General features: G+C 49.9%; 1 protein-coding gene across 6 annotated transcripts in view; it reads left to right on the forward strand.

The window, feature by feature from the left end:
* ST7L (suppression of tumorigenicity 7 like) overlaps nt 1–23,342 on the forward strand; it is a 44,077-nt gene that overhangs the window by 17,855 nt on the left and 2,880 nt on the right. For 2 of the 6 annotated variants that reach the window (XM_090026491.1, XM_090026492.1), the window contains exons 12-20: nt 2,750–2,900; nt 3,331–3,420; nt 3,705–3,797; nt 6,670–6,809; nt 16,695–16,809; nt 17,448–18,040; nt 21,951–22,161; nt 22,488–22,584; nt 23,190–23,332. In XM_090026491.1, coding sequence (XP_089882617.1) covers nt 2,750–2,900; nt 3,331–3,420; nt 3,705–3,797; nt 6,670–6,809; nt 16,695–16,790 — 570 coding nt within the window. In that variant the 3' untranslated portion in view covers nt 16,791–16,809; nt 17,448–18,040; nt 21,951–22,161; nt 22,488–22,584; nt 23,190–23,332. Of the gene's footprint in view, nt 1–2,749; nt 2,901–3,330; nt 3,421–3,704; nt 3,798–6,669; nt 6,810–16,694; nt 17,121–17,447; nt 21,923–21,950; nt 22,162–22,487; nt 22,585–23,189; nt 23,333–23,342 lie in introns of those variants that run through there. The other 4 variants (XM_090026494.1, XM_090026493.1, XM_090026490.1 and 1 more) reach the window with 4 other exon arrangements.

The raw sequence follows: 23,342 nt of genomic DNA on the forward strand, positions 1-23,342 counted from the left end.
TGTAATGCATCCAGTGGTTTTGCAGTCAGGGAGGTAGGTGGCATTTTAGCAATGCTGTCTTTTCTTCTGCTCACATACCTTTTTGGACTGCAGCCATTTATTTGTAGCAGGGTAGCACCTAGCATCTAGTGGTGCTGATTTCCACTTGTATGAGCTCTGAGGGGCTTACAGTCGAAACAGGAGAGCCGGAGCGTGGAGAGAAAGTAGACGCGGAGAAGTGAAGTGACTTGCTCAGTGTCATGCAGCGGGAAGAGAGCTAGAGATGTTCTAACTTGCAGCCTAGTTTTGTATAAATAGGATCAAAATTGTGCATGTGTAAGAGAAAGGTCCACCTTTGCTCCTGCACTGATGCAAGTGGCTGTTCTGCGTTGAGCTGTGAAGGGGCTGGCATTCCCAGTTCCTTTCTTTGCAGCAACAGTTTTTGGGGATGAGCCTTTTGTTTTGGAAGGGGAGGACTTTTTTGAGAACGTTACTTTCTTCCCACTGTTCAGGATAGAAAGGTGGATCTGGACTCCTCTAGGGCATAACAACTGGGGATAGAATTCAGGCCATGGAGTTAATTTGAAGAAGGTATCTCAGTATTGCAATGAGAGAAACCTGCCAGTGTCTTTAGCAGCTTGTGGAAAAAGGCACCCCCAACATTTGTGCCCAGGTCTGCTGGCTAATGGTGGAATGTGGACCATGAGAAGTTCCAGAACCTGGAACAACATCATCACTCCCTGTTTATTTGTGATCACCATCGATGTGCACAGGCAGACGAGGTCTAGTCCTGGCCCTGCTGCAAGCAAGCATACCGAGGTGCTAATAATTACATCAAGGCTGCACCATTTTGACTACATTTCCCTCCTCTTGCTGTTTAAGCACTTAGTACAACTGCAAACTAGTCACAGCAGCAAGCCTGAGGAGTCATGTCAAAGGTCAGATATTTGAGACTATTTTCCCACAGCAGCCCGGTGCGAGTGATCCTTTACTGGGTTAAAAAAAAATCGAAGAGGATTAAAGAGGATTAGCAAGAATATTACCCTCCAGAGCGCAGGCCTAAGGCACTCCGAGAAGAACCTAGCCAGGCAGTAAATGTGCTTTATTTGGCCAGGGCACAACCCCAGCTACATTCCTTCAAGAATCTGAATGGGAAAAGTTAAGTCCCCAAACTAGATTAGTAAATAATCTCATAGTTTGTGGCATCTGCTGAAATAAATCGGTGAGCTGGCTGCATTCTTACCCTTCAGGAGAGAGTTAGGGGAATTGCCAGCAACATTGATCAAAGATGAGGATTAACTTTGGCCGTTATTGATGGGACTCTCTCTACTTTGGAAGGACAGTACCTAAACAAATATGAGGAATCGGGACGTTTGTGCCACGCTTCTGATATGTATTCATTTAGCATTTCCCAAAAGCAGAGTTGAAGAGGAAGAAAACGGAGCGTCCTTGAAGTTATTAGAAACACGCGTTAGAAAAGTTACAGCGGTCACTGCCTGGGTGCTTTGCTGCATGCTCCCTACCCCCTGGTCTGAGCATCTAATATTGGGAGTTGGCTGCTTGGAAACACCAGTGTATTCTGCCCACGTATCTCAGTGCTGAGTTTTTGCCTTCTCCCAGCAGCTGCTGCAGCTCTCCTACTTTGCGCTTGCCCAGCTATGCTGTGCTGGCATGGTTGTGCACTGGGGATGGTTCTTGTTTTGAGAGGAACATTCAGCTTTGGCTCAACTCTCCTGCACTTTTCAGGTTGATGCTTTTGTCTCTTGAATGAAAACTTTTTGGAAGTGTGAATCATCCTAGATTCACAGCATTTAATATGGCATCCCTTTGGCTGTGCTTCCTGCGGAGCCTACCTACCCCCCCCCCCCCCCCCCCCCCCCCAAAAAATGGAAAAGATGGTTTCTGGGATAGATGCATGGAATAGTTATACTAAGCAAATTAATCTGCTGCACTGCCTAAAGCTGTATAAAGTGTGTGTGTGGGGGGGAAATATCTGTGTTGCCCAAGATGACTTGTGTATCACATAACCATGTGCATGTACATGCATATATCGTGTACATGTTTCGTAGTAGGGGCGGAAGGGACCTGAGCAGATCGTCAAGTCCAGCCCCCTGCTATGGAAAGAGTACTGGGGTCAAACAACCCCAGCAAGGTGATTGTCTTAAAGACCCCCGAGGTAGGAGCCAGCACCATTTCACTTGGAAGTTGGTTCCAGATCCTAGCGGCCCTGACAGTGAAGTAGCGCTTCCTGATGTCTAGTCTGAATTTACCCTCTGCCGGTTTGTGACCGTTATTCCTGGTCACTCCTGGCGGTGCTCGGGGGAACAGGGACTCCCCCAGTGCCTGCTGGTCCCCTCGGACTAGTTTGTAACAGGCCGCTAGATCCCCCCCTCGTAGATCCACCTCCCATATCATTTGTATGCGCATGTGATATGGGAGGTGGATCTTTCTCAGAAGAGACCTGCATGTATACCTTTGAAATACGAATGTAAATTGATTCTAACAGAGCGTACATTTTTTTGGCAGTCTGGCTGTAAAAGGTCCCAGTTAAAGAGCCCAAATCCATGCTTCCCTCTTTTTGGTGTACATCAGAATTACCTCGATCCTATCAGCATTAAGCACTAGGTCTCTGTGCTACTTGAGCAGGTGGGGATTGTCTCTGTGCATTATCCTCTGAAACAGATGAGGGATCCTTTGGTATAGCAAGGCTGTGGTCATTCTGTGAGCTGTGTAACTAAGCATCTGACCGGTTTCCCTTTTCTGCTTTCAGTACTTACTAGAAATGAAAAGTCTAATTCTACCTCCGGAGCACATTCTGAAGCGAGGAGACAGTGAGGCCGTAGCATATGCATTCTTCCACCTTCAGCACTGGAAGCGGATAGAAGGGGCCCTTAATCTGTTGCACTGTACATGGGAAGGCAGTAAGTATCTTCTTCTAGTCCAGACTGTCAGTTTCTGTGCTTCTATTGCCACCTCTGTACCTGGCAAATCTATTCTGGATCCACTGGCAAATGTCTGATCCCCTCCGTTTAAGGTTTTGGGCAGGTCAGCATCAGCGGGGTTTCAGTGCTACTGTTTGCCTTGTAGGAGATGCCTAGCTGGTGCGATTTTTCCCAAGTATGCAGCCATCTATAACCAGGATGCAGTTCTGGGATTTGTAAGCATGGCTCCAAGGGTTCAAGCCACATGAACCCTGAGCTGAGCCTTTTAGGGATTTGTACCAGGTTATTTTCCCCGCTTGCAGAAGCTCCTTGCTGCATGAGAGCCGCCAGGCAAGGAAGCAGCCGGGTACAAGAAGTGTGTGGAGCAAGACAGTCCTGGAGACTGAAGCACCTTCTCTGTTCTCCCTAGAGCTCAGTCACATGGTGCAGGGAGGACTTTTCACTGCTCATACTGGGTCTGATCCTGAGCTAAAGGGACTCTTCAGTCTCTCAGCTTGCTGTAAGTCCCCTGTCTGTTCGTGTATGTATAGCCTTTGCCCCGTGGAACCTCAGTCCTGACGTGTCGATGCATCTCTTACCGTGATACAGACCTTACTACTGCTGTGCACTTATGTCCTACTGCTGCTCTCGCTTCTGAATGAAAATATCAAAGGGAGACTAAACTACTTCCAGGCTTTTTCTCTGCTTGCTGCTTTCAGTTGTGAGCAAGATGCCCCTTTGGTGGTTCAGTAGTTTGATTTATGTGCAGCTCTAATGTGAATTCTGGCTTTGCCTTTTTCTCAGCATTCAGAATGATCCCGTACCCATTAGAGAAGGGCCATCTTTTCTATCCTTATCCCAGCTGCACAGAGACAGCAGACAGAGAGCTGTTGCCAAGTAAGTGGTTATTGTGTTTATAAATAATGCCTGTAGTAGAAAAGGTCTATGTTGCCTTGCTCTGCACTTACCCTCATGTTCCCTCAGCTTGTGAACTCCCCATGGCAGGGATTCAGCTGCTTGCCTGCTGCTGCACTTGTCCACACAAAAAGTGTTGTGCAAATGTAGCAGCCCTAAAAAACGACCTTGTGTCCCCCGAAGAGCCCAGGGCAGTTGTAGGCACGGGTATACAGTACTTGGTGGCTTCCCACTGCGGCTGGCTGGGAGTCGGGGATGAGGTGTGACAGTGGTTTAACAGAAGAGCAACATTCCCCACCAGGTACAGAGTGAGAAATGTTGTACTCCATTGGTACTGCCAGGAGAGTTGAGGAAAACTGTTCAAATCCCTTACCAAATTTGCCTAGCTTTCACCTGCACTGCATGCTTTGAGATGCGCAGTAGGCGGAAGGTTGGTTTTCCATCCCAGTTCGACTGGGTCCCCTACAGCTGCATGTCTTGTCCTGCCTTCCTGTTGCGCTGTTAGTTCAAGACCACACAACAGTAGATAATGCTCCCAAATCATCCTTCTAAGGCAGTGTTTCTGTAGGACCTGAGGATTTTGTAAAAGAAGAGCTTGTTTTGTAGGAAGAAGTTTCCATACCTGGTAGTCCCAAACTGGAGACGCCAGAACTGGGCTCCTGAGCAGTTGCTGTGAAGCTGTCTCCGTCACTATTTCCAGAAAGTAACAAGTATGCTAGAAATCATTTCAGGAGCTTGAATTGGAATCCCTTGTGAAGCCTTTCTTGCGTTTATCTTGGGCAGCATGTCAAAGGATAGAGCACTGTTCTGGGTCCTGTCTTGAGGAGTCATTGATTGGTACACGCCCACCTAATGACTCTTAAAAGCTGCTAACCTGTTGGACAGTTTCAGAGAACCCCGACACGCACCAGTGTAGGTCTCCTCCATCCATTTATGATCTTGCAGCTATCTGAGGATTCGGGCTAAGCAGCCTGCAGACAGGCTGCTAGAGTCCGTGCTTGCCGCCTCGGAGATCAGCACTCGCTTAGATAGCGTAGGGGCTCTTGTTTCATCTTACGAGGGACTTTGTTAGCATGGACATCTGCAACTTTGGGATCTCTCTGCCTTTTCACGGAGTAGAGAGAGCTACTATAAAAGTATCAGGGGACACGCAAGGGATCTGGCGACAGAAGAGCCCACTCTTACACACGTGTGTTTCTGTTACAAAAACCTGAAGTTCCGTTTAAAATGTGTAATTCAAATCTGCCCCCAGACTGCCTTAAATTACTCATTTCTCACTTATGCAGGATATTGCAGAAGGAATTCCTCGGTTAGCGGCTAACCCAGGCTACAGACTTCCCAGCATAATTAAACACCAACACATGCACGAATTTCAACACAATCACTCACGCATTCCTACTGCATTTTAAATGTAAAACTGTCCATAAATAAAATCTTCTTAACGCTTTTATTGGATAGCGTTCCCCAGAAGCCTCGTGCTTTCAAAATACAACTCTTATCTGTTTCACATAGAGTTCCTAACTGGGTGGAGGATAAGCTCCTGCTAAGCACTGAGTTGTCAGGGACGTCTTGAACGTGTAGGGCTTTGTACACACGCTTCCATGTGTAGCAGCAGCTCTGGGTGCCTGGAAAATGTTTCTCATTTTGGTTTGCTCTTCTCCCCACATCTGTTGGGGCAGCTGGTTTGCTCCTATTTCCCACCCCCTCTCCCTTCTGCTTGAAAGGAATCCCTTCCAACTGGGGTATTCAGATAGGGTTTAGTTTCCTTTTTGTTTGCTGATGGTAGCCACAGGGAGGTTTTTATATTTAATTCATTCAAAAGGTTTTTTCTTTCTTTCCTTTTGTCTTCTCCTGGAGCTGCCACAGAATCAAATGCAGCAGGCTGAAGACCCTTGTAAAGCACTGTATGCACACAGCAACCTGCTTCTCCCATCTGTTTAAAATCCGCGTAAAACTGTTAGGTAGAAGCTTCGGGGGCGGCAAGTTACCAGAGCCAGCAGGACTAGCAAATTCACCAAATGATCCCCCATTGGTGACTGCTTTCAATGTCTTGAGCAGTGAAAGCTCCACAGTCCAGTCCCTGAGCTGTCCAGTCACCTTTTTCTGATTTCTTTGCCCTGGAATATAAATTGCAAAGAACCGTTATGTACAAAATTTATAACCCAGTCTCAGTCCTGCTTTCTTTGAGGTCTGCTTTGTCAGCTGCTCCAAAATTTACTGTAGTCTGCTAGCCAGCATCTTGGGAAGCTTGAGTAGAAACTACCGAGTATGTGTTGGCTCTGATTGCTTTCAGAGTTATTTTGCTCTTTAAACATGGGAATTGCTCAGATAAACAGATCTACTTCCATAGAAAGCATAACAAATATGATGTTTGTTTTCTCCAATGTGGCATTTGGTTAAATAACAGAATGAGTGTGCATAGCCGTTAAAAATCCCTTGATTTATTTAAACTGGGCCAAGTGTTTGGTTGAAAGTGGACTGCAAACTTTACACCATTTCCTTCTGTCTTGCCACAACAGTTGGTATCAGAGACAGTCCAGCCAGCTGCTTCACTTTAGGCTGAAGGAGGTCAGGAGGAGGGTGCAAGGGTGGGGAAGGGTAGCTTTAATGGGACTCCTAAGTAACAAGAGAATGGAAACCGTCTGATGTATGAGACTGAAGATGAATCAAAGTTAAGCTACGTTGGCGTGCGGGTTGGGATACGTTTAGCCTCAGGTCCACATTTGTGCCTATGACATGTATCGATGGGAGTGTCGGAGCACGGCCATGCTGCAGCAGCTGCCGTGTAGCTATGACGTCTTCTGCCCACCCCCATAGACGTGAGAGAGTCACTTTGTGGTTGTTTTCCTTTCAGCGTTTCATGACGTCTCCGTTTACCCGCAGAAGGAGCTTCCTTTCTTTATCCACTTCACGGCAGGGCTGTGCTCGTTTTCAGCAATGCTTGCCCTCCTCATGCACCAGTTCCCTGAACTCATGGTCGTGTTTGCTAAATCTGTAAGTATTGCATCCCTTCCAGGGCTTGCTGAGGTCAGTTGGGCGATGTCAAGATGCTGAGGTCCCCTGCCTGCAAATGCTCTGAGGGGCTGTGGATTTGCACTCGCAGGTGCCTGCTTCTGAAGCCAGAGTTATTGCACTTGATTTGCTGTTGACTAGGGTTAGGTCAACACCACTCTCAAGCATGCTCCAACTGCCTGCTGCCTGTGCCTACACCAAACCCAGGGGAACAGCAGCAGAGTTACTCTGGAGGTTCTCTTAGTGCTGGTCTCAAAGGGTCATATGGATGCCTCCGAGCAGCTTTGTTGCTGGCTTCTGCCTGCAAATGCAAAACCTGGGAAGTGGGTGGGTGCCCAGCGGCCTTAGAGCTGCAGCACAGACGTACCCAGGGGGCCCGGTTCCTTGCTTTTTATAAAGATCAGGATTCTTGAGTTGCAAAACTGGCCCCTGAAGACCAACCTTGGAGAGGCTTAACACCAGTTACAGACCAAGGTCCACACCAGCCTGCTGTCATCTTTCTGAGTTTTAGTTAAACCAGAACTATTGGAAGCAGAAGCTTGTGAATTTGACGTTTAGGGATCTTGAGTACTGAACAGGTTAAAACGGAAGCCATGAGAGTGCCCAGGTGAGTGGTACCCTTTCTCAGGCTCAGAGCCCCCCTTGGAAAATGCCAGCTCTCACCTTTTCTTTCATTTTTGACTGTAGAAAAATAATAGCGTGATTCTTCTGTTGCAAAGAACTCAGAAAGACCGCAGCAGGCCGGTGTGTTTTTTGACAGTGTGGATCTATTTTTGAAATCTCTGGGTTTATCATGTGAATCACGGGTAGGTTTTGCTCACTTCTCAGTGCTGATATTGTACAGCACCCTTAAAAGGATCTTGCCGTGCCCTGGGGTGCCGCCGCCTCCTTCCTGAGAATCACTGGCTTAACCTGTCATCTCCGTGAGGCAGAGACGGTTCGCATCAAGTACTGTGCCAGGGGAAGTGTCTGTGCTTAAGGAATGACCATGTTCTGCCCCTTTGTGTGCTATTGGACTCCTTCCTCCCTGCTGCAGCTTTGTGCCCTTGTGCCTCTGCTGCCTCTTTCCATGCTGCAGATGGCTGGATAGCTGCTTCTCGGGCTGCTCCGGCATAGCGATAGTGAGGGCTGATGGGTGATGGCGGAAAACCTGGGTTATTGCACTTGGCTGAAGCTGAACACCAGCTAGAAATGAATCCTCAGAAATTCCATGGAAAAGGTAGTCACTTATCCCGTGTGGCTCCATTCTGGCTGGTTCCTCTTTCTCCTACTCTGCCTTCTAGCCGTTGGGGAAGCTAGAACACGTGTGGTAGTTCTGCAGTTTAAAGCCCTGCTACAAGGATGGCAGGATGCCACAGCAAGGAGCATGGCTGAAGCCCAGCATACACCAGGGGACAACCTGGTGGTGGGGTCAAGGACACCTGGCTCTTGTTCACATTTTTTTCTCAAATTCTAGTGGTTGGAAATAGGCAAATGAACTCCTGCTGCTTGTGTGCATGGAGTCCATGCTGTGTCTGCTGTTCCTTTGGGGCATCCATGGGAAACTGAGGCAGAGGCTTTTTGTGAGCAGCCGAGCAATAAATGCACGGAGGTAAGAAGCTCTAGTGGAAGATGCCCTGAAAACTGCCTCCTTTACCTGGCTGTGAGAAGTGGCTGAGTCGGGAGCTCCAGTCGGTTCAAACAGCAGTGTGGTGTTGTCACTGGGAGCCACGTTCTGCAAAGGTTAAAGGAACGCGGCCAGTGGGCTTCTCTCCTGCTCCTGCCCTGCAAGTTCTCTCTGGCGGGGGGGCTGATCTCTTGGCTAGTTGGGGGTTCACAGTGGGTCCTAATCCCTGCCTGGCTACAGTCAAGGCAGGGAGAGAATTTTTCAAAATAGACCCCTGTGTAGCTCGCTCTCTTCTGATTTCACTAATAGCCAGGTAGGCCTTTCTGTGAACTGTGCCTGAGCACAAAGGTGATGTGCTGAGCGGTGAATAGATCCTTTCGTTAACTGAAGCAGTGTAAACCTGGCACAAGGTGCTTGCTGTCTCAGCGCAGCTTGCGCTGCTGTGTAGATTCCGTCTTGCAACGAGCAACACTTTCAGCTTGTCTGGATAACATTGGTGGCATGAGTCTAGGGCATCGGGCTGGGAGTTGCTCTGTCTTCCTTGAAAGATTCATAGATGCTAGGGTCGGAAAGGACCTCAACAGATCGTCGAGTCTGACCCCTGCCTAGGCAGGAAAGAGTGTGTTGGGGTCAGGGTAGGGGAGAGCACCACCTCCCTTGGGAGCCCATTCCAAATTTTTGGCCGCCCTTCCTGTGAAGAAGTTTTTCCTGGTATCTAGCCTAAATCTGCTCTCTGTCAGTTTGTGACCATTGTTCCTTGTTACCCCAAGATATGCCCTGGTGAAGAGGGCATCTCCGATCCCTTGCTGCGTCCCCTAATGAATTTGTAGGCGGCCACGAGATCACCTCTCAGCCTTCTCTTGCGGAGGCTGAAGAGGTCCAGGTCCCTCAGTCTCTTCTCATAGGACTTGTCCTGTAAGCCCATAATCATATGAGTGGCCTCCTCTGGACCCTCTCAAGTCTATCAACATCATTCTTGAAATACAGTGCCCAAAAGTGCACACAGTACTCCCAACTGCGGTCTGACCAATGCCTCACAGAGGGGAAATATCACCTTGGATCTATTTGTCATTCATCTGCTGATGCACGGTAAAGCGTGGTTAGCTTTGCTGCTGATGTCATCACGCTGCCCGCTCCATGTTCATCTTGGAGTCCACTATGACTCGCCCTTTCTGCTTCTGTGCTGCTGAGAGGGTCATTCCTCAGCCAGTAGGTAGGTGTGCTGGATATTTTTGCACCCTAGGTTCAGCACTCTGCACTTGTCCTTGTTGTACTGCATCCTGTTGTGTACTGCCCGCTTTTCTAACCTGTCCAGGTTTGCCTGCAGTCATTCCCTACCCTTCGGAGTGTGCACTTCACCCCACAACTTAGTATCCTTCGCAAACTTGGACAGAGTGTGCTTCACACCCACATCCAAGTTGCTGTTGAAGATCTTGAAGAGTGCAGGTCCAAGGACTGAACCCTGCGGGACCCCACTGCCCACGTTCTTCCAGGTTGACACCAACCCCTCTGCTACCACTGTCTGGGTGCGACCACTAAACCAATTTGTCACCCAACGGACCGTGTAAACATCTGTGTCACAGCCTCTTAACTTATTTATGAGAATGGGACGAAGGCCTTGCTAAAGTCCAAGAAAATGACATCCACCTCCACTTCTGCTTCTAAGCATTTTGTGACCCTGTCATAAAACAAAACCAGACAGGTCAGACATGATTTACCTGCTACAAATCCATGCTGGTTTCCTTGCTGCATTTATTTATCCTGCTGGACTCCACAAATATGATCCTTCATAATCTTTTCAAAGACTTTTCCGAGGGTGGAGGTGAGACTGACTGGCCTATAATTACTCGGGTCCTTCTTCCCTCCGTTCTTGAAAACGGAGACTGCATCGGCCCTCTTCCAGTCCTCCGGGACCTGATCCGAGCGCCACAAGCGCTCAGCCGTGCCTGTGATTCTGCTGTGACGCTAGCCAGTTCCTTCAGTACTTTCGGGTGCAGCTCATCTGGGCCTGCTGACTTGAACACATCCAGTCCATCCAAGTGACTCTGCACCAAGGCAGCGTCAACCCTCTGCTCATCTAAGAACCCATTAGGAGACTTGCCTTGAGCCCTGTTCAGGACCACTGAGGCAGAACACTCACTGAATAGCTCAGCCTTGTCCCCCCTCTCTGTCACTAATTGCTCCTTGTTCAGTAGGGGTCCTATGCTGCCTTGTGCCTTCCTTTTGCTCCCTACATACCTGGGGGAAAAAAGAAAGGCTTTTGTTGTCTTTAAATTGTGTTGCCAGCCTCAGCTCTGTAATTGCTTTGGCCTTTCTAACTGCCTCTCTGCAAGTGTGGACCAAGTAGGTATGCTCCTCCTTGGTTGCTTCCCCCTGCTTTCACCACCTATATGCCTTCTTTTTTTTGCCCTTAAGCTCCCCTGGATTTCCCTGTTTAGCCAAGAAAGTTTTTTTGGTTCCTTTCCCCCTTTTCCCTTGTACTGGGATAGTCTCCCTCTGTGCCTGAAGGATCACTTCCTTTAGGAACAACCACCCTTCCTGGATTTCCGTCTCGCCAATATTCTTCTCCTGCAGCGCGTCATTGACTAGACTCCTGAGCACACTGAAGTTATTCTTCTTGAAGTCAAGCACTTCCACCCTACTAGTTACCTTACCCATCCTGTGCCGTATGGTGGATTTGATAGGAGAATCTGCAGCTCCCCTAGCACGTCCTCGCCCGTAGCCAACACCAAGTCCAGTAAGGCATTCCCTCTTCCTAAAATACTAATCCGTGAAAAATGCGTCTCTCACAGGATGGGAGAAATTCTCTGCCTTTGGCAAGGAAGTAGAGTGACCGTAACATAGTAGGGCATTAATTTGGGCTGTTATAGTGGCAGCAGAGCATTTCAGCACCAAGTGCTGTGATGAAGGTGGATTTTATTCTCATAAAAGTCGAGGTTTACAATGTGTGAGCTGCAGAAAAATAAATTGGTAACCGGAGACTCTGAGAAGTGAGTGAAAAGGCAGAATGGAGCCCAGGGAAAGCACTGCAATAGCTTCCACTGCCCAGGCAGCGGGATTACCAGAAAGGGGCCGATGGGGACAGAGGTAAATTGCGTGTTCGCTTCCAAGCCAGCTGCTTCAGAAGTTAATTAACTGCCATTTGCATGTTGGAAACGGGAACGATCGGATATAAAACAATCTGGTTGCAGTTACTAGGTGGGGAGCACATTGCTGGGATGGCGCAGTTAACACGCCCTGTTTTGTTCTGCTCTGCCATTAGGCATTACCGCATGGAAACTGGCCATGGGGTGTAATTCTGCCATGCTGCACCTCTGTCCCCTCACCCCAGAGCCTGGGGTTCCTGCTAACCTTCATGGAGCATGTCGGGGCCCTTCTGAAATGTGCTGCATAGGGGCAAAATGTTTTGCATGTCTCCAAGAACTGGTGATTTCCCCCAGGCACCCTTCCTGCTCCTCTTAACAATTGCTCTCTCCCTTGCTTCTGCCGGCCCTTTATAAGGTTATATACCCCAGTAACCGCTTGATTCTCAGAGCCCAGGTGCTGCTCCAGCTAGGTGCTTCCCATCCCACCTCATCTTTCATCTCTCCCCACTTTAACTTTGTAAAATGCTTGGCCTCATCTACACTAAGGCTCTGTGCAGTAGTGCAGAGTGCTAACCGCAGAGCTGCTGACCACTCATGAAAGCTTTCTGTGACTAGCAAAACTTGAATAGCTGCAGGGTGAGGCCAAGTTGGCTTCCCTGCTGTTCAGCGGTCTGGGTGACGAGGCAGAAAGCAGCAACAACGCTTTTTTTTTTTTTTTCCCCTCGTTTTAAAAGTGAATAGTTCTCAATCTGTTCTGCTGGTGTTTTTCTTTGGTGATGCCCAGGGTAGGCCATTCTGCGAATGGGGCTCCCTTTCCACCCTGTCCTGTTAATCTTCATGTGGGAAAATGTAGTTGGACATGCCAGTGACAAATTTCTGTGCTGCTCATAATTGGCTGGCTTCATAGAAACCGGGTCCTAACAGTCTGCTTGATTAATTCTTTGAGGACTGCATTAGCCGAGTTGTATGATTTCCAGAGAGATACAGGGTCAGATGGTACACTAGCACAGCACCGCTCGGCGACATGCTCTCTGCTGCTCTTTCAGCCAAACGCATTTTGTGTGCGTTACGTTGGCTTCGCAGAGCAATATTTTGATTGCCAAGGGACACATTGCCCCGTGGGGGGCAAAAGACGGAGCACAGGGTTTGCTTATTTGCCAGGGTATTTAAGCACTTATTTCCAAGGAAAGGGAGGTCAGCCAAGGAGTATGGTTGCTGCCAGGACTCTCACAGGAGTATTGCTAGGGATAACGCCCTCGGGAAATGCAGGCAGTACTATACTGACTGCTGCATTAGCCTCAGATGTGCCCTCTCCTTTGACTGCGTAAAGGAATAATCCTCGATATCAGAACGGGGGGCTTCCTAGCAACTTGAAAAAAATGGGAAACCATTTGTTTACCTGGGTCAGGTAACCAGGTGTAACTTCCCCAGTTAAAGTGTAAGCTAGGAGGCTGAGGCCCTGTCTTCTGTTACGTGGTCTTAGATGCATGCTTTCACCTTTTCCTTCACTGTGCAGTCCCTGGGGAGCTGGGGTTATGGGGTTTCAGTAGGAATAAGTGCTTGCGGTGAGTGTGGCTTTCATACCTTGCCTTCAGACTCTTGTTTGAAACTGGGAAGAAAACAATAGTTTTTGTGTTGCCATGCTGGGAGCGTGCACTGGAGTATGAGAACATCTGCTCTGGGCAGGGATGAGTCGAGCTCCATCCTTCCTAGCTAGGGTCAGCTCAGTACCTCCAGGCACAGACTGTGTACAAACAGAAAACTGATATGGTCAGATGTCCAGCCAGGAGCGAAGCTGGAAGGTCAGATGGGAGTGAGGATTCCCTGGATTTCCATTTACTTAAAGTTCATACCTGGAAGAATGTGTCAGTTAAAGACCGAGATCTGCTTGCAGTTACCATTGCTCACAGACTGTTACTTCTCATCTTTCTGAATTTGACTCCAGTGTCCAGAGTGTACAGATGTTTTTTGCCAAATGTAGGGTGTAACTGGCAGAGAGCTGCTTCTGGGGTGGTTGTGGGAAATCTAGAGTTTGGCCATGAACAAATTGGGTTTTAATATCACCGAGGTAGCGTATCTGCTGATGCTTGCTATTTAAAAACAATGGATTAGCTCTCATTTTTATTCATGCTTTAATAGTTCAAATGATTTGGTTCTTAAACATGAATATCACTCTACTTGTTTGGACTTTGTTTTTGGCTCGTACAACGCCGAATGAGTTACAAGAGCTGCTTGGATGAAAGAACAAACCAGAGCAGCTTCTAATTTTTACGTTGGCTCGCAACATACAAAGGGTTGGGAACAGGCTTTCTCCATGTTTTGCCTTTTGATCTCTGTTTGTTTGTAGAGCATTGCAGATGCTCCTAGTTCTATATCTCGATATGTTTTCCTACTTCACAGTGTGTGTTTATGGTAGAGATCTGTTTTTAACACCAGTCAGTGCAAAAGGGAGGCATAGTTTTAACTTTGATGTAAAAACTCCTGGAGTAGGATAATAGCAGGTTTATTAAACAAATCTTGTATCTGCATGTAGGTCGAAATGCCTTGAATTTATCCCTTTAGAACTGAAATGTTCTTTTGTCAAGTAATTCTTGGTACTTTTGTATACTTTAGGATCTAACTCGGGACTTTTCTGTAACAGAAAGTTTGTAGGGTTTGATCTTGGTGGAAAGGGTGATGGGGAAGTTTGTAACCAGATGCACACAACACAAGTTCCTGGTAGGTGGAGGAGAAAGAGGATGTGTGTGTTTGGATGCTTTTTCCCCAAGCTTGTTAGATGAATTTAAGCCCCTACTACTGTACTTATTGTATTTCACTGAGTGTGGGGGTTTTCCCCCCCACACCTGTTGAATCTGTATTGTCAACTGTACACTCCATAAAAGCTCAAAGAAGTTAATACCTTTTACTCAGCTGAGTAACTTAGTTTACATATTTTTCTTGAATTTGTTTCCTCCATCATAAATCACAGGGTAGGTCTTGGCAAATGGCTAAGATTATGAGGTGCCAGAAACCACCGTGAAGCAGGCAGCAGTTCCAGACTGTCCAGAATGTAATGCCCCAAAAGGACAGGCTCAGCCCTTGCGACCAGAATCTGGCGCAGGTCTGATCAAAACTGACGGCAGGCTTTCCTTTGTCCACACGAAAAGAAAGAGTTGTACTTCTGTAGCAACTGACCTTTATTCAGAGGCACTGAGCATCCCTGGATCCAGCTACAGCCAAGGGGAGCTGTGGGAGGTCTCTAAGCTCGAGTGCCCTTCAGCCAGAAGGACTGCAGTTAAGGATAGTTATCTCCAGCCAGATGCTGGTGTGATACCAGCAGGAACAGCCGTGCTGGGCTAGCTTGAATCCAGCAAGTGGGGGCAATGGTAGCTGTTAAGAGGAGCATCGGGCACTAGCAACCACAGCGTACATGCTGCTGGACCAGACGTCCCTCCGCCAAGCTACGCGAGCTGGATTTCTGATCTCACTTAGCTACTTGAACCATTGCTCTTCAGGGCTTTCTCATAGGCTTTTGTTCCCCTCCTTGTCTAAAGTTCACAGAGCAGCCTACTTTCTGGTGTACAGCTCCCTGACAAAAAGACCCGTTTCTCCTCTCACCAAGGCTGTGTGCTCATCGGGGAGAGCTCAATGGACATGCAGGCCCTCCTGCACAAAATGCCTAGAGCAGTGGTGCACAGCATCTTATGCCCGTGCCGTGTGTCGTAGACTTCTTGACCTTTGGGATGGGGTGGTGATTTTTGCCTTGTTTTCCTCTCTTCCCTTAGGCTCATTAGTGAGATCGAAGAATTAACTTTTTGCCCAGCTGCTGAACTTCTCATATTTATAAACACTTGAGGCTTTTGCTTATCTAAGAGAAAATGTGTATGGCTTGGAGAAGTGCAGTTCCCTGCCAATGTGTAATGACTGCAGTTCTGTGCTTTGCATCTAAAACAAGCTCAAAGTTTCCTGTCACAGGCTGAGTGTCGATGCCAAGGGCAAAGGTTTCTTGCCTTGCTAATCTACATCTTAACTCATGTGCTTAATGTGAAGGTGCCACACACACGCACAGGCAGCGGAGGAGTTAGCTGCAGTGAAAAGCTGTGCTGTGCTGTGCTGTGCTGTGAGTTATGCTCTAGAAGCCTTATAAATGTAATACTGAGGTTATGAAACAAGCCAGGATAGCCAAAGTGAAGCCTGGAGGAGCTCTGTCATTTAACGCCGTGTCAGGGGCGTTAGGAAAGGGTTTGTGAGAGGAGAATGTGGTCACTAACCAAGCGTTTAATGCTCATTCATTGTAAACTAAATGGCTGGAAGTTTTCAGAGGAAGAATTGTGCTGGTGTCTTACAGAGTGTAAATCAAACCCACGTACGCAGCTGGTCTCTTAGCTGTCACTGAGTTGGTAGCGATCTTGGCCTGGAGAACCTAGGGAAGTGCACCATGCTTGTCCCCAAGCTTCTCCAAGTACTGCTAAGGGTACGGAGCTGAGCAGGACCGCAGGGAAGGTCTGCGAACAGAAGAGCCCCCTCGGCTCACCCTGTCGTGCCTAGTTGTTATGAATCATTTGGCCTGTGATAAACTCCCCCAGTGTCCTTACGACCAGCTGAGGGTGGACTGTAGCAGCTAAGCACAGATGGATGAGTGCCAGTCTGAGTTTCAGCTTCTTGGAGCTCTCTGGCCTTTTCAGGATTTCAGCTGAGTCTTCTGCTGAAGTTTTTAAAATTTAAACGCCTCCTATCAGGTTATTCTTGAATGAGTTTAAAAATGTGGGTGCACAGTGCAGTGTGTACCATTCCCCACTCTTCCCACTGGGATTCCCATGGGGTGTGATTGCCCATACAAACAAACTTAGTGGCATGGTTTTAGCAGAAGACTGCCAGCCTGGATTCCTGGCTTTTAACCCCAGCTCTTTCGTTATCTCCTCAGGTTAAGCTCTGTGCCGGCCTGTAAAATGGGACTATATCGCAGAAGCGTTGAGAGGGTCGGCATTTTCTGATGTGCAGTGGAATAAAAAAATTATAGGTTCTGCAAGTGGTAACCTAGTATTTATTAGACGTTAGTTTCATGGCATCAGCAGAGCGCTGCAGGAAATGTAACAGGGTTGTGATCTGAAGGAAGATGTAGGACGTGTCTGTTCCCATCCATTAGCGCACTTGTCTAACCTAAGCACAAACTCTGTTCTGTTTTGTTTCTTCCAGTTCTTCGGGACTCTTCTGTCACCCTTCAGCTTCCTTAGAGAGAAGATTGAGCGCTTCGTGCCGTCCGGTCTCTGGCACCAGCTGACCCACGTTTGACGGGAACCTGTTCTGCACAGTAATTAGTCCCGACTGTTCTCAGGAACCTCCGACCCACCTCCCCCAGGGCAATGGAGTAGTTAGCTGGCAGCCAAGGGAGTGTGGGGAAGATGAGCTGCATTATTTAAACTGTCATCTTTCACCAGCTTCCACCTTGTTAATGGTGCTTGAAGTGACTGAATTCCTCCTCTGGCCGTAGGATCTGTATTCATTTAAGCAAGCTGTGTTTTGTTGAGCAGTGACTCTCTTTGCTCCCTGAACCAGTTATGCAAGTTGAGGCTACTACTTTCTCTGTAAAACTACAGAACACAATAAATCAGGTGGATGTTTTATGGGTATCGATGTTTCTTTCTGACCTGTAAATACGGCAAAGCTTTTATTAGCCAATTTCCAGGTTTAAGAGCCCAGACCAAAGTAGTTCTGAACTGGCTGAGTACAGATCTGCTCTGTTTCTATTAGACAGCTGCTTTTCTGTCACACCTATGTTTGTTGGCCTCTTAAGTGGTTAAGACAGGTCATGCTGTGCAATTAGCAGTCTGCTTATGCTCTTTCCCATATTCTCACACTGCACAAGCCCCTCTATTTAGTGTCCTCAGTTCAATTTTAAACTGCCTCTGTCTGTCTGTCTGTCTGTCTGTCTGTCTTTGTATGCTTCAGCGCGAAGAGATTGCAGCATCGCCTCTTACATTGCCAGCAAAGCGCTTGGGAGACCTGCGTGTGAATCCACGTGGGAGAGATGGACTCTGGGATGGCGATCAAAAACAAAACAAAACCCAGTACCTGCATCCACTGATGCTGAGGCAAAAGTACTTGCAACTTTGGTGTGCTCTTGACGAGGCTAGTGCACTCCAACAGAGGCTTGCTCACAGGGCCCCTGTGAATTAGGGTGCAGCTAGGATGATGAGCCCACAAGACCACGAGAGGGATATTTTTTCACCTCCCATTGGGGTTTATCTTCAAATCCCGTCCTGGGGCAGGAACAGGGAGAAGGCTGAGCCAGCTCCTTCCTGCGCTTGCCACTCCAGGACTTAGACGCAGCCAGTCCGAGTGGCATCCGTTAATAAAGTGCATCTTATGAGAGGAAAATGCTGGCTTAGAGAGAGGCCATAGCACAGGAGTCATAGCCCCCACAGCACTCTTGCAAAGATGAGGCCTTTGCTCTAGCTTAAATGCTTGGATTTGCTGAGGAGGAGCTGAGGGGAGAGATCTGCAGAAGATACTGATTGAGTGTTGGAGTCTTCTCACCACTGGTAGGTAATTTGCTCAGCTTTCCTATTCCAGTTGAACGTGAGCCGCTGGGGCTGCGTCTTGCTGTGGAATCGTTGTGGTGATTAATAGCCATGTTGTGCTCACGTAATTTCACTTTGTGGCCCGCAGGGGCCCGTAAGGTAACCAACCTAATGCTTTTTACAGTTGAACCTTTTCCAGCATTTGTGTGGGGTTATAAATGAAGCGCTGCCTCCCATGCATCATCCCAAGAGCTGCTTTCTCTCACTGTCCTCCCCTGACATAGCAGTAACAGCAAGGGGATGGGTTTGCGCTGGAAGCAATGCTGGCAGCGTCCAAGGCAGTGAACACCCCCCAGCAGTGTTGGCGGTTCTCAGTGGGGTACACATCTCTTACACGGAGCCCTTGTGCTCTGCAGCCGTTCACCTCTGTCGTGAGTGAGTGGCCTCCTGGCACCTGATCCAGGAGGTAGCAATGCTGCTGCAGTGCCAACAGTGGTGTAGGTAGGAACAGATGGTATCAGCAGCATCATGGGGGAAATAATCTGCATTCTGTCCAAGGGACTTGAGCAAAGTGGTTGTCACATCAGTGCCCCATAAAAACCTAGATCATTTCTGGAATATTAATTTAATTTAAAGCCACCAGCATGCATTGGATCAAAATGACACCCTGCGTGTGATCAAAATAGAGTATTGTGGTGCTGCTGTTGATTGTGAAACACTTTAAATACTGTGGGGATGGAGCTTTGTCAGTACCATGGTAGAGACCATGTAGGCAGACTGTGATTTTTTTCTTTTAATTTTTATTTTTTTTTAAACTGCTTGGCAATGTTGGCTGGGAGTCTCAAAAGAAACCATGGGAGCTAAGTTAGTTGGTTTTGAGGTCCCTACTTCTCCTAGACCCCACTCAGTCACAGTCATCAAGCAGAGTATCTCTGTGTGCCCCTTCATGCTCTTAAACTGAGGCCTGCAGGCAAGGTCGTAGTTCAGAGAAATGAAATTGGTTCTGTCTGCAGTTCAGGCCCTTTGCGTGGGTAGGAGCATGTCCTGCTTCTACGGAATCGATCCACCCCTGCAAGTTAAACACGTTGCATGTGCTCACCTGCTGCTGCCAATGGTAAAAGTGCCTTTTAACAGGTTTGACCCTGCAGGTTGAGGGCGATTCTGGGCAAGCTTCTCCACTTTGTTGGGGCTAGAAAACTGTGTCAGAATCCCAGAGGAACTGGCCTCTCCTGGAGCTGGGATTCCCTGATCGCTGGGTATTAACAGTGCTACGGTGCCTTGGGGCTGAGAACAAGTGCATGTCACTGGCTTCCTTGCCTCCCCACCTTGTCAGAAGGGGGCACAGAAATGGAAGCAAGAGGTGGGCCTGGGAAGGTCATCCTGTGGCCACAAGAGCTGCCCGGTAGGGGAAGATCTGGGACAGCTTTGCTGCTGCCTGGTCCCCTGTGCAGAGCTGAACAGGGCTGTTGATTCCCTGCCCCCTTGCTCTGGAATTGCTGCGAAGGTGCCAAGGCTGGCAGAGCCGTGATGCGCAGCAAAGCAGGGTTCAGGGGTCGCAGGCGAGGCCATTAATAACCAGGTGCAAACGCCAGGTTGAGATGGAATGGGGAGCTCTGCCCTCATTTCATTTCTGCACGTCGGGGGCTCTGTTTGCTTACGGAGCGCTTGGTGTCTGGTACCTGCGCCGGCCGGGAGCAGGCAGGCGGGCTCCTGTGGAGGAGTGCAGCACATTGTTCTCCAGTGTTGTAATTGGGCAGCGGTAGTGTGGGCTTATTCATCTCCCCTTCTTGCAGTCATGCTTGTCTGGGTCCTTTTTCTTTCCCAGAAGCCACAGGCGCATCCCCAGAGTCACTGGCCAGACCGGCGCTGGGGAGGTCTTTCTGTCACCTGCCTCTGGGCCAGTGGACTGGAGAGTCGATAAGCAAGCAAGCGCCTCAAAAGAGGTGGATGTGCCTGCTGGGGTGCTGCAACCACCAATGTCTGGCGCTGGTTGTTTCTGGCTGAGCGGTGCCCCACGGATTGCAGCATGTGGGAGATGCCCCAGTCGCTAGCAGAATTTTGGGGGGGACATGGCTGCAGAGGCAGGGGACAGTTTCTACCTTGCTCCCCCAGACACAGACAGGTGGCAAGGTGACCGGCACGCCCAGGGAGAAAGGTGGCAGGGGAGGAGGGGAGAGACCCTGACTAGGGCTGCACCATGGCCCTGGAGCAGAACCCACTTTCTGGAGCTGCTTCCCTTCCAAAGGAGCAGGCTGCTTGCTCTGCCCTTGCAGTCAGGGTCTGGTCAGTGGCCCCCTGCCCCGGCAGATTGCTATTGTCTGTGCTGCCTGTTTAGTGGGGGTAAACCCTCTTGCTTGTAGATCCCCTTCCATCTCCCTGGCAGCAGTGATGAACTTGAAGGCTGTGACCAGGGTGGAGGAAATCTTGCCAAGCAGGCCCCAACAGGTCAGGTGAAGGTTAGCCTGAAGTCCTAGGGATTCAGCCCTGTGGCTTTTCCCAGACGCAGGGAGTGATGCACTTGTGCTGCCCCCACCGAGGCGAGAGCTAGCGGCGGCTGGCACATGCCTGTTAGCAGAGCTCCTCATGCAGGGCCAGCAGTGAGGCTGGAGCACGGGCCACTTGCTGCTAGGTGTGCAAGCTGCTGCTGGGCTGCAGTAAGAAAGAGGTGTTCCGGCGAGCTGTAAAAGCCCTGGATGTCCATGGGGAGTACCAGACTTCATCCATGCCTTGTACCCAGCAAGACTTACCCGTGTGCATGCTGTCAGGGCTGAGCTGGCTCTTGCCTCTCATGGCTGACAAGAGGAGCATCCCGTTGGGAGCCAGCGCTAGTTTGCATTGTTCCACGCTTTCTCCAACACAAGCACCTGCCCGTCTCAGCTCCGTGGCCCCTCATCGGCCCACCCTGCACCTCATCCTCCGGTCCAGACGTGCCTCGGTTTCGAAGGCAATGAGAAGATGATCTTCCACTGAGGGCTTCCCTTGCACTTAGCCCCGCTCGCTTACAAGGGGCTCATGAGTGGGATCGAGTATCCCCTGACAGGGCTTCGGCCTCAGCGAGCTCTTGTAGATGGAAAACAGCTGCTTCCCCGGGTGAGGAGGGGGAGTTTCAGGAGGTCCCATTTATAATCGAGCGCAGGGAGGTCTGAATTTCATTAGACCTGCAAAGGAAGGTGGCTGCAGCGCGTGCCAGCTGCTAGCATGGGGGTACTGGCCCGTGGCTAATTGCCAGGTAGGAAACTCGAGATCCCTGTGGGCCTTTTGGCATGCCTGTGTCTCAGTTTCCCCTGTGCCAAAGGGAGCAATACTGGCCTTTCTTCTGCTTTGTCTATTCAGGGTGGCAAAGTCCTTGGAGGATGGACTGTCCCAGCTGTGGGTGCATGGTGTCTGGAGGGGTGAGGCCCTGACTGCAGCTGGAGCCTGCTCTTGTGTAGCACCAGCAGCTGCTCCAACAGCTCTTGCTTCATTGCGGTGCAGGTTGTAGGCCTTGGCATGCAACCTGCATGGCCCTGGGTTGCTAGGCAGAGCTGCCCTGTGGCTAGGGCTGTCCTACATGGCAGCATCTTCGCCTCTGCAGTCAGTGCACAGTGAGGAGGGGGGCTGGGGGTAGAGGCGCCTGTCAGCGGTGCAGGAGCCTTCGGGCTCCAGTGCTTCGCAATCTCGAACACCCACGTTCAGGGAGCAGAGCTCTCCAGGCTTTCAGGGCCGTGATTAAGGTGCTGCACATGCCCCATCATTCATCAGGTGGCCTGCAGACCACTAAGTGCTGGTGTTCCTGCCAGAGGAGAGCTCCTGGGAGCCTTGTGTGGGGGGGTAGCTGTTTATTGTGGGCAGCCCCCGGCTCAGGGCATGGGGCCTTTCCAGCCTGCTCCGTGCACATCCCCCAGGGGAGGCTTGGGCTCTGCAAGGATTTTTTTTTTTTTGTCTCTTTTAGTTTTAAGTCCTAAATTGCTGGCAGGTGGAGCAGTAATGAAGATGAATGAGGGGAGCTCTTCCTGCCAGATTAGATCTGTGCTGATGAACACGTCTGCTGTGGCCGCGTTACCCAGGGTCTCATCCCAGCCCTCTCCTCCCCGCCACCTGCAGGAGCTCCATGGGCACCTCACCGAGGGGGACGGATCTCTCCATGCTGCACTGAGCCTGAGGTGAGGGCCTGTCCGTCGTCGTCGTGTCCCCTCCCCCCCCCCCCCGAGACGGGCATGACTGTGACCCCCAAGATGTGGGGCTGGGGGCTGCTGCTGGGTTCTCTTATTGCAGCCTGCGGGCCAGACTCTGTGCTGAGCAGCCCTGAAGAAATCCTGTGGCTTTAACCCTGCCTGCTGGGATCTGCTCAGATCCTGATGCCCAGAGCCAAGGACTCATTTCACAACCATCTTAGAAACAAGCAGCAAGGCACATGCATCCCATTGCAAGTGAAGAAAGGCACTGCCCTAGAGTCTGTATTGCCATATCTTTGCTGTACGTGCACTAGGTCTGCCCCTTTCCGGACCATTGCAGCTGCAGGCCTGCCCAGCCCTTCTGCAAACAAAGCAGGCGATCTCAAGCAGAGCTTTCTGCGGATGCAGCCGGTGAGTGTTGCTGTCTGCTACTGTTGGGCTGCATGTCCGCGACGGGATCCTTCCTAGCACAGAACCAGGAACTGCCAGGCTTGTTCTGGCCACATCCACTACAAGCCTTCTTGTAGCCTCCTCGTGAAACTTGCCAGCGAGTGGCACAAGCCTGGGGGTTCGTGGCTTTCTGAGGCTATTGCCTTGAGAGCCCCTATATTTCATTAAGCCAAAGTGGCTGTTGTCCTTATCCCGCTGCACTCTTGGGCTGAGGGAGTGTCCCACTGGCCTCACGTGCAGCGTAGCCATGGAGAGAGCATACGGGACAGCACCAAGCTCCATGGTCCAGCCTGCTGGCAGGGATCACAGCTCCTCTGCTCCCTCCATGTCTGACTGGGGCATGCTGCATGGGTGCAGGCTCTTTGCTCTGTCTGGGTAGCTGATGCTTCCATGCAAAAGAAGGGAGAGGTAGGGTGGGGGCAGGCTGACGGCACTGGTCCAGCCAGAGACCAAGTCAAGGCCTATGCTAGGGTTGTTTGGGGGCAGAGGGGCACCGAGGGAAGTGGCGGGGATGGGGACAGACTCTCTCATCTCCACCCATTTCTTTCCCTCTTGATTCTGGCCAGTGGTTTGCCATCTTTAGGGGAGCAGCAAGAGCCTGGACACAGCTCACCCAGCCCATCCTGTTCCATCCGTGGCTGCCTTTTCCTGAAGGAGCCTGCGGCAGGGAGTCCCAATCTTGGGGACAGAAAAGCACCCACCATCACAGGTACATGGCA

This window comes from Crocodylus siamensis, chromosome 13 (genome assembly GCF_052110815.1).
Source record: "Crocodylus siamensis isolate JL-2025a chromosome 13, ASM5211081v1, whole genome shotgun sequence".
Lineage (NCBI taxonomy): Eukaryota > Metazoa > Chordata > Crocodylia > Crocodylidae > Crocodylus > Crocodylus siamensis.